At 40.4% G+C, this 15,027-nt stretch overlaps 1 protein-coding gene and 1 pseudogene across 1 annotated transcript; both read right to left on the bottom strand.

Moving 5' to 3' along the window:
* Nucleotides 1-7,836: 7,836 nt before the first annotated feature.
* Nucleotides 7,837-10,086, bottom strand: LOC112577689 (annotated as a pseudogene).
* Nucleotides 10,087-11,294: 1,208 nt separating this feature from the next.
* Nucleotides 11,295-11,781, bottom strand: LOC102402556 (TBC1 domain family member 1-like). Its single transcript, XM_025264922.3, has one exon. It carries the CDS (start codon nucleotides 11,692-11,694, stop codon nucleotides 11,335-11,337), a length of 360 nt encoding a protein of 119 aa, XP_025120707.3. The 5' UTR covers nucleotides 11,695-11,781; the 3' UTR covers nucleotides 11,295-11,334.
* Nucleotides 11,782-15,027: the final 3,246 nt, after the last annotated feature.

Below are 15,027 nucleotides of genomic sequence, written 5' to 3'. Positions count from 1 at the left end.
AGGTGGCCAAAGTATTGGAGTTTCAGCCTCAGCATCAGTCCTTTCAATGAACACCCAGGACTGATATCCTTTAGGATGGACTGGTTGGATCTCCTTGCAGTCCTAGGGACTCTCAAGAGTCTTCTCCAACACCACAGTTCAAAAGCATCAATTCTTCAGCACTCAGCTTTCTTCACAGTCCAACTCTCACATCCATACATGACTACTGGAAAAACCATAGCCTTGACTAGACGAACCTTTGTTGGTAAAGTAATATCTCTGCTTTTGAATATGCTATCTAGGTTGGTCATAACTTTCCTTCCAAGGAGTAAGCGTCTTTTAATTTCATGGCTGCAATCACCATCTGCAGTGATTTTGGAGTACAAAAAAATAAAGTCTGACACTGTTTCCACTGTTTCCCCATCTATTTCCCATAAAGTGATGGGACTAGATGCCATGATCTTCGTTTTCTGAATGTTGAGCTTTAAGCCAACTTTTTCACTCTCCTCTTTCACTTTCATCAAGAGGCTTGCTAGTTCCTCTTCACTTTCTGCCATAAGGTTGGTGTCATCTGCATATCTGAGGTTATTGATATTTCTCCCGGCAATCTTGATTCCAGCTTGTGCTTCTTCCAGCCCAGCATTTCTCATGATGTACTCTGCATATAAGTTAAATAAACAGGGTGACAATATACAGCCTTGACATACTTCTTTTCCTATTTGGAACCAGTCTGTTGTTCCATGTCCATTTCTAACTGTTGCTTCCTGACCTGCATACAGATTTCTCAAGAGGCAGGTCCCTGGATCGAATCCATGTCTCTTATGTCTCCTTCATTGGCAGGCAGATTCTTTACCACTGGTGCCCCCAGGGAAGCTCCATACTGTGAGAACTTCTATTTCAGTACCTGGATTCATGGCCATCATTTAGTACATTTTATATACATACTTGTTAAACAAATAAATGTAAAGATTCAAGAGTGATGTTTTAAAGATGAAGGTAAATGAAAAGAGACACCTAACATCTATTTAACATGCAATATATGTTAGAATCACTTTAGTTATATTGCTTTTTATTCAGCTCTTACAGTACCCTCTGAGAAAGGATTAAAATAACTAGAATCAGGGAGATTTAGTGACTGGCCCAAAGTCAGTGGGCTAGTAAGTTGAAACTGAGAAGTGAGCTCATGTATATATGATCTCAAAGACCATATATGCCGGGGTCCAGCCCCTGTGGATCCAGGGAATTCAAAGCGGGGACGGCGTCGGCAAGGATCAGGATACAATAGCTTCAATTAGATATTAATTAGAGATGTAAAGAGTAATAGAATGAGGATAGCTCAGTAGGAAAATTCAGTGGAGAAAAGAGGCTGAGTAGCTTGGTTTACGCGGGAGACCAATAAAACTTCAAGACAAGAAGTTTGCACCACTTACGTAGGCCGCAGGTGTCCTTACATTCTCCCGAAGGAGAGGAGACACTGAGGCCTCCCCAGTCGGATCTTAGAAGCCCAGGCATAATTAGCAAGCATGGCGGGTTCCACGCTCCAGATGGAGACTCAGCCAGAATTTGAGAGAGAGAGCGACATGGGGAGACCAAGTTTCAGTGAACAAGGCCCGCACTTTATTTTCCAAAGTAGTTTTTATACCTTAAGTTATGTATAGAGGATAATGGGGGAAGGGGTAGAGTCATGCAGCAAGCCAGGCTTTCTTCCTGCAAACTTATCATATGCAAAAGCTTAGGTGATTTGCATCATCTTCTGGCCCGGAGGCCTGTTAACATTTTAAGACCCTTTCTTCAGAAAACTTATTTTTCTCTAAAGTTGATTGGTCAGGAGCCACCCTCCAAAAGCATTAGATAAAATTGCATTCCTACAGAGCAAAGGTGTGGTGGGCTATAACAAGAAAAAGAATTAACTCAAGGGTCCCAGGTTACAAACATTAAAGCTACTACTTACACCAATTATATTAATCAATACACTGCCAGGGACACAGCAGGTAAGGGATATGGAAACTTAGCAGCAAACATTGGCCCAACAAGTGAAAATCCCTTCACCAATACAATTTCTAATCAAGCTTTTAACTGCTCAAAGGAATCTGTATTTAGACAGTTTAGAACATCTCATGCCTCTCACAGTTGGGAGGCTCTGAGCAATCACATGTGGCCGGCAAAACCTATTCAGGCAGGCTAGAGGACTTCCAAAGGAGTTTGTAGGTTGAAACACTGTCACACCCAGGAATTATTAACTGGAGCTGTAAGCTAACTCTTTTTTCAGAGAGAGGTAGTGGTGGGCAGCCCCCCGTAAAGTCAGAGGTGTAGGTGAGAGAACAAAGCAGAAAGTAGGCAGACTCTGGTTTTGGGGGTAGATGCTCGAGAATTTCCAGGGGGACTCCTGAGGCTCGATCCCGCCTTTGCGTATGCCGAGCCTCCTTCCTCATGACCTTTGCCATGGGCGGAGCTCCTCATGCTGGCTCCTGGCAGTGATAGACTTCCAGTTGAGCTATTCCAGATCCTGAAAGATGATGCTGTGGAAAGTGCTGCACTCAATATGCAATATGCACTCAATATGCAATATGCCGGCTCCCGGCACATATACTTAAGACTGCAGTAGCTGACCACCACACGAAACCCTTATCACTTTACTAGGCCCAGTGAGAAAAGAAATCTTCCATTTTTCCTAACTGATGGCTATTAATCCAGGCTCTGAAATAGAAGTTCTCACAATCTGCTATGAGAGACCTTTGAAAACCTAATTATAGTATAGTATAAAATGTGCCTGAGAGTAGATGGTCAATTAATTCTTAGTGAGTAAATGAACAAATGGTTAAGTGAAAAGCTTAACCTACAGTGTGTATCTTTTCTAGAGACTTCAACTTAAAATTACCAGTTATCCTATATCAGCAAAGACTAAAAATTCCAGTTCATGTATATATTCACACAACATGCCTCATGCCTGTCTAGAATAGACAGGCTAGAATAGAGAAGAGGAAGATCTGGGAGACAGAAAGTGGAGCGTGTAGACTCTTGAAGAGTAGAATGACATCAGGACTTGTGTGCCTCAAAAAAGAAAGTGTTTCAATGTAGAAAAATCTTCAGTGATTTGTTTTTATAAACATCCAGTTCTACGCTGGCAGTATATTCGAACAGTTCCATGAGAAAGTGCCATCAGCACAAAATAAAATATCTCCTAAGACTTCTAAATATCCTTTGACTGTTTCCTTTTCCGAGTTTCCAAGAAGAACTTAATTGTGAGATAAGGCAAAAGCAGAAAATTTTTCCAATTACAGAAAAATAAGTAGACCTCATTAAAGTTAAACCTAAAAATATATTCACCTATCATCATTCATCTTTACTTAGAAAACAATAGTTGCCTATCCAAACAGAGAATTTGATTGATCCTAGGTTCTCAAAACACACATGAATGGTTTTGGACAGATGTTTCATCAATGACAAATTGGCCTTGAGGGAAATGCGACCACCTTGGAAAAAAGCCATGTACCCAAATTCTTTTAGTTTCAGCAGCACTCATTTAAAACTATTCTCTAATCTTAAATTTCTAAGTAAACGTCTGTAAAAATAAATATTAAAGGACTCCTTTTAAATTAGATTTAAATAAATCCTCTAAAGGCTAAGATTACGGTTTTAAGTGACCCACTAATCAACTCTCCAAATTTATGGCAATAATATTATTGGCAAGAGTTTGCAAAGTGGTTGATGGCATCAACCACAAAGCCCTGTTTATAAATACATATTATCACATTAGGGGCACACTGTTTCAATTTTTAGAGCATTCCATTTAAGTTCCAACTTTGAACTGATCTGATTAATACTTTTTCTTTTAGTGGTTGTATTTCATTTATGACAACACTCAGTGGGAACAGAGAAAGTGTTCCATTTAAAATTAAAGAGTTTTGATGGTAACATCAAAAGCTGTGGAATTGTCTCTCAGATATTCTCCAGAAAGTAGGGTGGAGAAAAGGTCTGTAGTAGTGTTAATTTAGTGTTTTCAAGAGGAAGCAAGATGAATCTAAGAATTTAAGAGCTCGGTAAATTGTTGAGCTGTTTCTCCTGAATTAATGTTAAAGGTTCTCTTATCATAGAATTAGACACTCACAAATACATTCACACTTACACACAAACACCACCACCACATATAATGAAGGCTCCTTATGCTATGAACTTGTTTTCAATCTACCCACTCCAAATTTATTGTGTTGCTTAATTTTATATTTCAAAACTCCATTATTATTATCTTGAGATCTGTTTTAATGGCATGTTCAAGAAATCACTTGACCAAACCTTAAGTGCAAAGGGCAAATGCAGAAACAACGAAGCATGTCTCAGATTCTCTTGATCTCATAAAAGTGGATCTATGGATATTTTTCATACAGAAATAAATGGATCTATGCACATATATGCACATACACATGTTTTCTTGGGTCAAACAGTTCATAATTCAAATGGTAAGGAAGATCTAGCAATTCCTAGAGACTTTACATTGGTATATTTGAATTTGTTTGACTTTAAAATTTGTAAATATTTATAATATTTAATACTTCTTACAGAATATTCTCATGGGAAGAGAGGATGAATTGTGATAACCTAACCAGGTTCCAGCCTCCCTACTTATCACTGTTTCAGAAATTGCACAGCATTGCAAAAATAACTCCCCTTACTAAACTCTGGCCCAGGCCACCTAAGTTTCTCTCTCTATCTGCTAAAGGAGATCAAAATGCCTAAGACCTTATATTCAAGAACACGAAAAGAGGCAAAGCTAGCAAGATCCGTAGACAGGATCAAGTTCAACACTTCTCACTACTGTCTAGAATAGTGACCTGAGCTTCCCCTCTTCACCAGGCCAACCCCTGTCCATCCTTCATATCTCTCTCTGGCTTCTGCTCTGATTGGCAAGTGCTCTTCCTCTGAATTCATCTGTAATTCTTTCTCAGGAAAATAATATTGAGTAGTCCAGATGTCAACTGCCCCCTCATTCCCATAGTTGTATAACACTTCACCAAAAAAAAATTCACTGTGTAAATTGGTTTACACACACTCTACCATTAACAGCTTTGAAATTCAGTTTGGGCATCTATCTTCTTCAGAGTCATCTTTGTTATCACTCTATCCTGGTGGCACCCTGGCCTCCAGGATTCTCTAGTCTCTCTTAGGCAGAACAATTCTACTGTCAAGCATTCCAGAAGCATTTCAGTGTTTAAGAAAACACAATCATGCAAATAACAGTGTCCGCTTTCTCCAGAGGAAATTTATCCAGTCTGATGTTTACTGATCTTGCTCTTTGAAATCTTTCCCTGCATACTTGCCAAGTCACTTCAGTTGTGTCTGACTCTTTGTGACACTATGGACTGTAGCCCTCCAGGCTCTTTGGTCCATGGGATTCTCCAGGCAAGAACACTGGAGTGGGTGGGGATCTTCCTGACCCAGGGATTGAACCCACGTCCCATCTGATGAAATAAAAGTAACATTGGGATTCTATGGTTCTTTTCTCTGGAGCTCTACCAGTGTGATTCAGCGACCCTTTATGATTCTACTTTGTCTTCCATCCTACATTTATCCAGCAAACAGGTTCCTCACTTACATGGTCTATATGCCTTTACTCTACCTCACATATACCTGCTTGCTTACTCATAGTTTCTGCTTCCCTCATAACTTCAGCCTATACATTAGATTATCAAGACCTCCCTGACTTTTCAGTTTATGCTCCCAGTACTGCCTACTTCAAATATTTAAACTAAAAACAGTTCATCTCCCCAGGTCATCTTTTATATCTGGTCCTATCATAGCTCATTGGAAAGCAATGGATTGACTGCCCTTAGTCTGAGGCCTCGCCTGGTTGTCCAGTTGTGTATGGACATGGTACAAAAATGATCATCCAGACTCACTCCTTCTGCAGCCACTGTAGTAGCTTAGCTCTCCTTAAATTGGCCCAGAGGGAAACAACTATTATGAGTGTGGTGAGTTATATCAACTGTAGTTCCATCTTTACTATTGCAATAGATAGGTGGTCCCCAAGCCATATCCCCTTTTATGAGGCAGTACACCCATCTCTCTGGTTTCCTGAGCATGGCTGTTAAAGACTTATAGAAGCCTTCCTTCTACAGGAAACTGTCCTCAGCTGACAGGAGCTGCCTCACCCCACAAGTTACTGCCTTTTCTCCTCTTGTTCACCTTTCTTACCCTGCTTTACTTCCTCTCCTGCAGCTTTTTCCCCCCTCCTGAGGAGCACTCCCTCAAAAAAATCTGCATCTGAATTCTTGTCTCAGGCTCTCCATCTAAGGAACATAACTTCAAACCTGTTAAATAAAGGTCCCTTTTCATTGGAAATAAGTAATTCTGCCCACAGTTTATGATAGTAATAACTTTGCATTTATGTTTTAAAAACCAGGATTCAGATTCTATTTTTATTTCAGACATGCTGTCATTTAAATAGAGATATGAAACTGCATAATAAATCTGCTAAAATGATGTGCATGAGATTGAGGTGAAATTAAATGAAATGACCTATGACAGGCTTCAATCATATTTGTATGGATAATACTTTCTTTAAGAATCATATTTAAGTATTCAAATTCTTCTTTATTATTCAGATATAAGTGACATATAACTATATTAGTTTCAGGTATACAACATAATGATTCCAAATTTGTATATATTGTGATACAATCACAATAAGTCTAGTTAACATTCATCTAATTTAAAATTTTTTCTTGTGATGATAACTAAAGATTTAGTTTTTTATCAGCTTTCAAACATACAATACTGTATTATTAACTATAGTCACCATGATATACAGCACATGCATGAATTAATTTTTATTTTTTTAAATTTTTTTTAAATTTTATTTTATTTTTAAACTTTACAATATTGTATTGGTTTTGCCAAATATCTAAATGAATCTGCCACAGGTATACATGTGTTCCCCATCTTGAACCCTCCTCCCTCCTCCCTCCCCATACCATCCCTCTGGGTCGTCCCAGTGCACCAGCCCCAAGCATCCAGTATCGTGCATTGAACCTGGACTGGTGACTCGTTTCATATATGATATTATACATATTTCAATGCCATTCTCCCAAATCATCCCACCCTCTCCCTCTCCCACATTGTGTGAAGTAAGCCAGAAAAAAAAACACCAATACAGTATACTAACACATATATATGGAATTTAGAAAGATGGTAACAATAACCCTGTATATGAGACAGCAAAAGAGACACTGATGTATAGAACAGTCTTTTGGACTCTGAATTAATTTTTATTATGAATGGAAACTTTTACCTCCTGACTACCTTCATCCATTTTTACCCACCACCCAAACCCCACCTCTGGCAACCAGTAATCTGTTCTCTGTGTCTGTGGGTTGTTTTTTTTTTTTTTTTTGACTCCACAAATAAGAACATACACTATTTGTCTTTCTCTGTCTGACTTATTTCATTGAGAAGAATGTATGGTCCATCCACGATACATCTACAATACACTGGTCTATCCACGACAGAGTAAATGGCAAGATTTTCTCATTTTAATGGGTGAATAATATTCCACTCAATTCATATTCCACATTTTCTTTATTCATTCATCCATTGATGGACACTTAGACTTTCCATATCTTGGTTATTATAAATAATGTTGCAATGAATATGATATAATTGATATAATATATATTATATATTATATAATTATATAATATATAATACATAATATATATAATTATATATTATATAATATATATAATATATAATGATATAATATGAATAATCTTTTTTTAGTTAGCATTTTTTATTCCTTTAGATAAATACCCAGAAGTTAATTGTTGGATGATATGGTAGTTTTGTTTTTTGTCTCTTTTTTTAAACACAAACGTGCATTTATTGGAGTCCATGCCATCTAATCTGAGTAATCAGGACTAGAAAAGGGAAGAATTAAACCTAAACAACAACAACACTGAGACATTCATTGCCTGCATTGTGAGTCAGTTCAGAAGAATCTGTGTGCTGGCAAGCCAGTCTCCTCCCTGAGAAGCATGCTTCGTTCTCTGTTCTCCTCCAGCATCTTCATCTCTCTCAGTTAAGGCCTGGACAGTGTCAGGGCAGTGGCCACACCTATTCTGGAGCTGTGGGCTGGTGGGAGTTGGGCCCCAGGCCGTCAGTCACCCGAGGGGTCAGGCTCCCGGCCGCCCAGCTCTGCCGTCTGCCTCCAGAGCTGCTCTACTGTCTGCAGCAGGGCTGACCACTCCAGCTCCAAGGCCAGGGCCGCCTGCTTTAGCCTGCTTTTGCTAGTTAGGAGCTTCTCAGGGGTGGCTCCCAGGCTCTGGATCCTTCCATTGGCCACCTGCAGTTGTTCAAGGAGGTCACAGTTCTGTTTGCGTAAGCTGCTGTTGGTCTTCTCTAATTTGTCCGTTCTTTGGTTGTCACTGAGAGAAGACTCAATAAGCTCTTTCTGAAGCACATGGTACTCAACTTCATAAGCTTGTAACTTTAGAGGAGTTCATCTCAAACACCTAACTGATGGTCTTCAACATCTGCACCAAGCCCAGGTTGGGTAGTATGCTTTTTATAAAGTCAACTATGGTTTCTAGGTTTTCATGCTGCAGAATCAAGGGCTTATGGTATCCCAGCAGACTTAAAGCCACTTTAAATATGACCTCTGATCCCTGAAGAAAGATCACATCAAAGACTCTGGCGACGAAGCCCGGGGGGAACTGCAAGGCAAACACACTGAGGAACTAGGGCGCGGCATAGAGGCTGGGGCTGATCTCATGCCCCTCCAGGTGGTTGGATAGGTCCTTGTGGTAATCATGGAACAGCCTTGAGAGCTGGTACATCTGGATCTGTAAAATAATCATGTCTGTTCAATACTGTTTCCACAGTCCCATGTCAAACATGACATGTTAAACGCCTCTTCTTCACCCATGTGAAGCAGCAGGATGCCTGCTACAAAGCTGTGACCTTGGCAATAGCCCACTTCTTTGTCTAGAAGCGAGCAGGCCTTCAGGATGTTGTAAAGTGACAGCTGCCCTGCTCCTAGCTGAGCAGAGTAGTACCGATGTGTTGGAAAGGTTCGCCCGAGGTCGATGAGAATGGTGTGTGGCTGGGAGGTGAGCTGCTTTAAGAGCTCTTTGTAGGGCATCTCCTTGGGCTGCTCTTTGCTGAGGAACAGGTGCTTCAGGTGGCACTGCTCCACCAAGAATTTCCAGATTTCACCCCGGTGATGTCGTGGCACACCTTGGCCAACAGCCAAGTACATTTTTTCCATGTCAAACTTAGTTTTTGATCTTCCTGGAGTGCTTAGCATCTTTTCCCACACTGTAGTCACTTCTTTAAGACAAGGAGTGATTTCTTCATAATCAAGGTTTAGGCACTTGTTCAGCAAATCATTCTCAGAGGCTTGCAGCTTTTGATTTTCCTTCTCCATCCTGAGCAGCAGTATCTGTTGTAGAATGGCCTTTTGCCATAGCTCTCGGAGTTCACAAGATGTCCTTTTCTTTTCCTCTGGGATAGGGCCGAAGGGTCCATCTTCATAAACTGGTTCTAGAGGAGATCGTCGGGAAAGCTCTCGCAGCTCTGAATAATCTTTGTATCTGCTGAGAGAATCACAGGCTTTAAGTGGGGTGGCCACTCGAAGGAAGATCTGCTGCCTCCATGGTCTCTGTGTCTTTATGGAGGTCCTGCTGGCGTCACCCATGTGGTCAGCTTTGGACTCAAAGTTCTTTGATTCATGAGGTGTCTGTGCTCACTGAGTGATACCTCACAAGCTTCCTTTGTGAGACCCCTGGGGACCCCCATGCCAGCTGCAGAGGCTTTCTGGCATTCCATGAGGACATGACTCAGGTGTTGGCATGCCTTTGGAAGCCCTGCTTGGGTGAGGGCAGGGCTGGCTCTTCTGTGGGTTGGCTCTCCGAGTCACTGGACAGGTCCTCCAAGGAGCTGAGGAGCCTGAAGCAGCTCTTGGAGATGGGCAAAGCCTCCTTTTCACAGCCAGATAGCTCTTTGCTGGTGTTACTGAATGTTCCAGACACAGAGCTGTCCAGACCCAGACTGGCCGAGTGCTCCTGGGGGCCTCTGGCTTTATTATCCCAGGACAAAATACTTTCTAAAGATTCTGTTAAAGACCTCTTCACATAACTGTATTAGATTTGCCAAATATCAAAATGAATCCGCCACAAATACAGTTATGTAAAGTTTAAAAATAAAATAAAATTAAAAAAAAAAAAATAAAATAAAATAAAATAAAATTACAAAAAAAAAAAAAAAAAAGAACTGAGGGGGGAAAAAATGAGGTGCTATTAATAAATTAAAATAATAAATAAAAAAAATAAAAATAAAAAAAAATAAAGACCTCTTCACTTTGTTTTTCAGCATATCCAGCCTAAATCGAGTGGTACGATGGTAACTCATTTCCAATATTCTCCACTGCAATCTGTGACATCTTTTTTTATCTCCCCAATATGGACGTGAACTTTTAGCTTCTCTTCATGTAAACATCTCAGGAAAGAAATAACCAATTCATTCTCTCACTGCTCATTCCTTGATCTCAGTTTCTGAACCTCCTCAAAAATAGTTGCTTGCTCCTGATTAGTTAATGTTGTCAGGTGCTTCTGGAGCTCTAGTTTGGTTTTGGAAGAATTCCTTCCCTCGATCTGCTCACAGAGCTTGTGCAGGCCCTGGCAGGGGGCAGCCCTCACATAGCTGGACCAGCACCTTCACTGTCTGCTGCACTGAGGCCACCATGATGGCCTGCTTCAGGGTCATCATGATCTTGATAGGTAGTTAGAATAGGAAAAAGGAGTCCAAAATGGCAGTGGCTAAAAGACAAAGAAAAGAAAAGCCTGCGGAAATGGAACAAAAGAAACTCTGAGGACCAGAGTGAGAACCTCAGGTGAAACAAACAGCCCTCCTGGCTATCCCAATTTACATAGGGCAGGGGGGAGGAGAAAAAAAACATAAAAAAAGGAGCCAAAATTGAGCCTTGGCTCTTCTTGTGGGTCAGACCACCCTCACAGCTCAAGGATGTATTTTCCTTTGCTTGCCAAATAAAACTGAGCTGTAACCAAGCTGTAACCCTGGTCTGCCATTTCAAATTTTTGCTGCAGCAAGACAGAACCGAGGAAATTACACTCTCCCTTGACAATCTCATCCATCAGAGCTTCATTTGTGCACTGAAACACATAACAGAGGAAATGAAAGCCTCAACCTCCTTAAGACTCCCGGCAGATAAAACCAAAGTGGGCCACATATCTAATACCCTGAGAGCAAAAGGATATCTCCTGAAAATTTTTCTCCACTGCTATTTTTTTTTGTGTCAGGACTGATGAGGTAAACTTCTGATTGACCAACTGTGAAGAGCATAGTTCAAGCTTCCTCAATATCTGTCCACTCCACAATATTGAGTCCACTAATCAGGTGGTTCTGGATGTCACTTTCCTCAAAAGAGTTGAAGAAACTACTACTCTGCAAGCCTGCATCCTGAAACTCCTTTCCGAAGGCCAAGGAGTGGCAGCCAAGGCTTTGAGAAGGACTTGCACACCGGCTGAGGACCAGCTCAGCATCCCCCAGTGGCTGCAACGCAGACTGGTACTGATCCGAGAGAAGCCACCACTCACGTGACTGAAGCCCTCCAAGCACTAGTTGATCAGGGCTGGCGGAGCCTTCCTGAGTGCCATCACCACGTGGCCGCAAAACAGCACCTCGAACTTCTTGCGAAGGTGTCATTGAACTCCATCTGACAGTGCAGCTCCTCCTGGCGGGCCTGCTGGATGGAATTGATGATCTCAGGCACCTTGGCCACCCAGCTAAACAATGGTGAGATCAAGGACCAGGCGGTGGCTCGTTGTCCCGGGCTCCTGCTTACTCCCACTGCCTGCCCTAGGGGTGGCAGGGAGTCAGGGGCCAGCTTGGGGTGCAGCAGGGTGGGTCATGGCTCCCCTGGCTGCAGCAGCAGGCTCCTCCTCACCTGTCACATGGTAAAAGTGAAAGTGAAGTCTCTCAGTCGCGTCCAACTCTTTGCAACCCCATGGACTGTAGCCCACCATGCTCCTCCATCCATGGGATTTTCCAGGCAAGAGTGCTGGAGTGGGTTGCCATTTCCTTCTCCAGAGGATCAAACCCATGTCTCCCACATTGTAGGCAGATGCTTTATCATTTGAGCCACCAGGGAAGACCCACCTCACTTGGTAGTTCTGTTTTTGAGGAAACACTATATAGTTTTTACATAGTGGCTATACCAAATTAATATTTCAACCAACATTACATATCCATCTTCTCAGCAACGCATGCTATTTCTTGTCTTTTTCATAATAATCTTCAGACATGCATAAAGTGATAATCATTGGAGTTTTGATTTGCATTTCCCTATTTATAAGTAATGTTGAGCACCATTTCATGTACCTGTTGGCCATCTGTGTGTCTTCTTCGGGAAAAAAAAAATCTAGTCAAATTCTCTGCCTGTTTTTTAACTAGATTGTTATTTTTCTATTGAATTCTATATATTTTGAATATTATTCCAGTATCAAATACTTGGTTTGCAAATATTTTCTCCCATTCAGTTGGTTGCCTTCTCATATCATTGCTGTGGAGAGACTTTTAGTTTGATGTAGTCTCACTTGTTTTTGTTTTTATTGCTTTACATTTGGCATCAAATCCATGAATCATTGTTAAGACTTACGTTAAGGATCTTACCACTCTGCTTTCTTCTAGAAGTTTTATAGTTTCAGGTATTGTGTTCAAATCTTTAACCCATTTTGAGTTAAATTTTGGGTATGGTATCAGATAGCAGACCGCTGTCATTCTTTTGCATATGTTCCAGATTTCCCAACACCACTGACTGAAAACTGTCCTTTGTCCCTTATATAGTCTTAGCTCGTTTAAGCAAATTAATTGACCATATGCAAATGGGCTTATTTCTGGGCTCTCTTCTATTCCATTAATCTATGTCTCTGCTTTTATGCTAATACCATACTGTTTTCATAATTATGGCTTTTGTGATATAGTTTGAAACTAGGTACTGTGTTGTCTCCAGATTGCTCTTCTTTCTCAAGATCACTATGGCTTTCAGAGTCTTTTGTGGTTCCATATACATTTTAGGATTGTTTGCTCTATTTCTGTGAAAAATTCCACTGGAATTTTGATAGAGATTGCATTGTATCTATAGACTATTTTCAGTAGTATGAACACTTAATAATATTAATTCTTCCAGTCTATGAAAAAGTAATATATTTCCATTTTATTTGTATCTTCTTCGATACCTTTCAGTAACATCATATAATTTCCAGTATACAGGTCTTTCACTTCTTTAGTTAAATTTATTTTTGATGCAATTGTAAATGAGATTATTTTCTTAATTCTTTTCTGATAATGTATTATTGGTATAGAAACACAACAGTTTTTTTTTTTATTTTGTATCTTGCAACTTTCCTAACTTTATTGCAACTTTTGCATTTATAATGTATATAAATTGTCATGTTTTCTACAACTAGTGACAGTTTTATTTCTTCCTTTCAAACTTGGATTTTTTTTATTCTTTTTCTCACCTAAATGCTCTGGCTGAGACTTCCAATACTATGTTGAATAAAAGTGGTGAGAGGGGGCATTCTTGTCTTGTTGTTGTTCAATCACTTAGTCATGTCCAACTCTTTGTGACCTGATGGACTGCAGCACACCAGGCTTCCCTGTGCTTCACCATCTCCTAGAGTTTGCCCAAACTCATGTCTTTTGACATGAGTTGGGAGTCTAAGTATCTCTGTCACTCCCTTCTCGTCCTGCCCTCAAACTTTCCCAGCATCAGGGTCTTTTCCAATGAGTCGGCTCTTTGAATTAGGTTGTGAAACTATTGGTACTTCAACTTCAGAAACAGTCCTTCCAATGAATATTCAGGACTGATTTCCTTTAGGATTGATGGGTTTGATCTCCTTGCTGTCCAAAGGACTCTCAAGAGTCTCCTCCAGCACCACAGTTTGAAAGCATCAGTTCTTCGGTGCTCAGCCTTCTTTATGGTTCAACTCGCACATCCATACATGACTACTGGAAAAACCATAGTTTTGACTACACAGCCCTTTGTTGGCAAAGTGATGTCTCTGCTTTTTAATGTGCTGTCTAGGTTTGTCATAGCTTTACTTTCAAAGAGCAAGCATTTTTAATTTCATAGCTGCAGTCACCATCTGCAGTGATTTGGAAGCCCAAGAAAATAGTCTGTCACTATTTACATTTTTTTCCCCATCTATTTTCCATTAAGTGATGGAACTGGATGCCTTGATCTTAGTTTTGTGAATGTTAAGTTTTAAGCCAGGTTTTCACTCTCCTCTTTCACCTTCATCAAGATGCTCTTTAATTCCTCTTCACTTTCTGTCATTAAGTTGGTGTCATCTGCATATCTGAGGTTACTGATATTTCTCCCGGCAATCTTGATTCCAGCTGTGAGTCATCCAGCCCATCCTTTTGCATGATGAACTCTGCATATAACTTAAATAAGTAGGGTGACAATTGTTCAGCCTTGTCATACTCCTTTCCCAAATTTGAACCAGTCTGTTGTTTCATGTCTGGTTCTAACTGTTACTTCTTGACCTGAGTACAGATTTCCCAGGAGGCAGGTGAGGTGGTCTAGTACTCCCATCTCTTTAAAAATTTTCCACAATTTGTTGTTATCCACACAGTCAAAGGCTTTAGCATAGTCAGTGAAGCAGAAGCACTGAAATTTTTCTGAAATTCCATCACTTTTTCTATGATCCAGCGGATGTTGGCAATTTGGTCTCTGGTTTCTCTGCCTTTTCTAAATCCAGTTTGTACTTCTGGAAGTTCTTAGTTCACATACTATTGAAGCCTAGCTTGAAGCATTTTGAGCATTACCTCACTAGCAGATGAAATGACTGCAATTGTTGCCTAAGTGATTTCTTTGAAAGTTTGAACATTCTTTGGCATTGCCCTTCTTTGTGATCGGAATGAAAATTGACCTCTTCTAGTCCTGTGGCCACTACTGAATTTTCCAAATTCTGACCCTAAAGTTTTTAGCTTTACACAATTGAGTATGATATTAGACGTGGGCATGTCCTG

This window comes from Bubalus bubalis, chromosome 15, assembly GCF_019923935.1.
Source record: "Bubalus bubalis isolate 160015118507 breed Murrah chromosome 15, NDDB_SH_1, whole genome shotgun sequence".
In the NCBI taxonomy this organism is placed as follows: Eukaryota; Metazoa; Chordata; class Mammalia; order Artiodactyla; family Bovidae; genus Bubalus; species Bubalus bubalis.
Note: the sequence above shows the minus strand (reverse complement) of the source record. Positions and strands in the feature narration are given on the sequence as shown.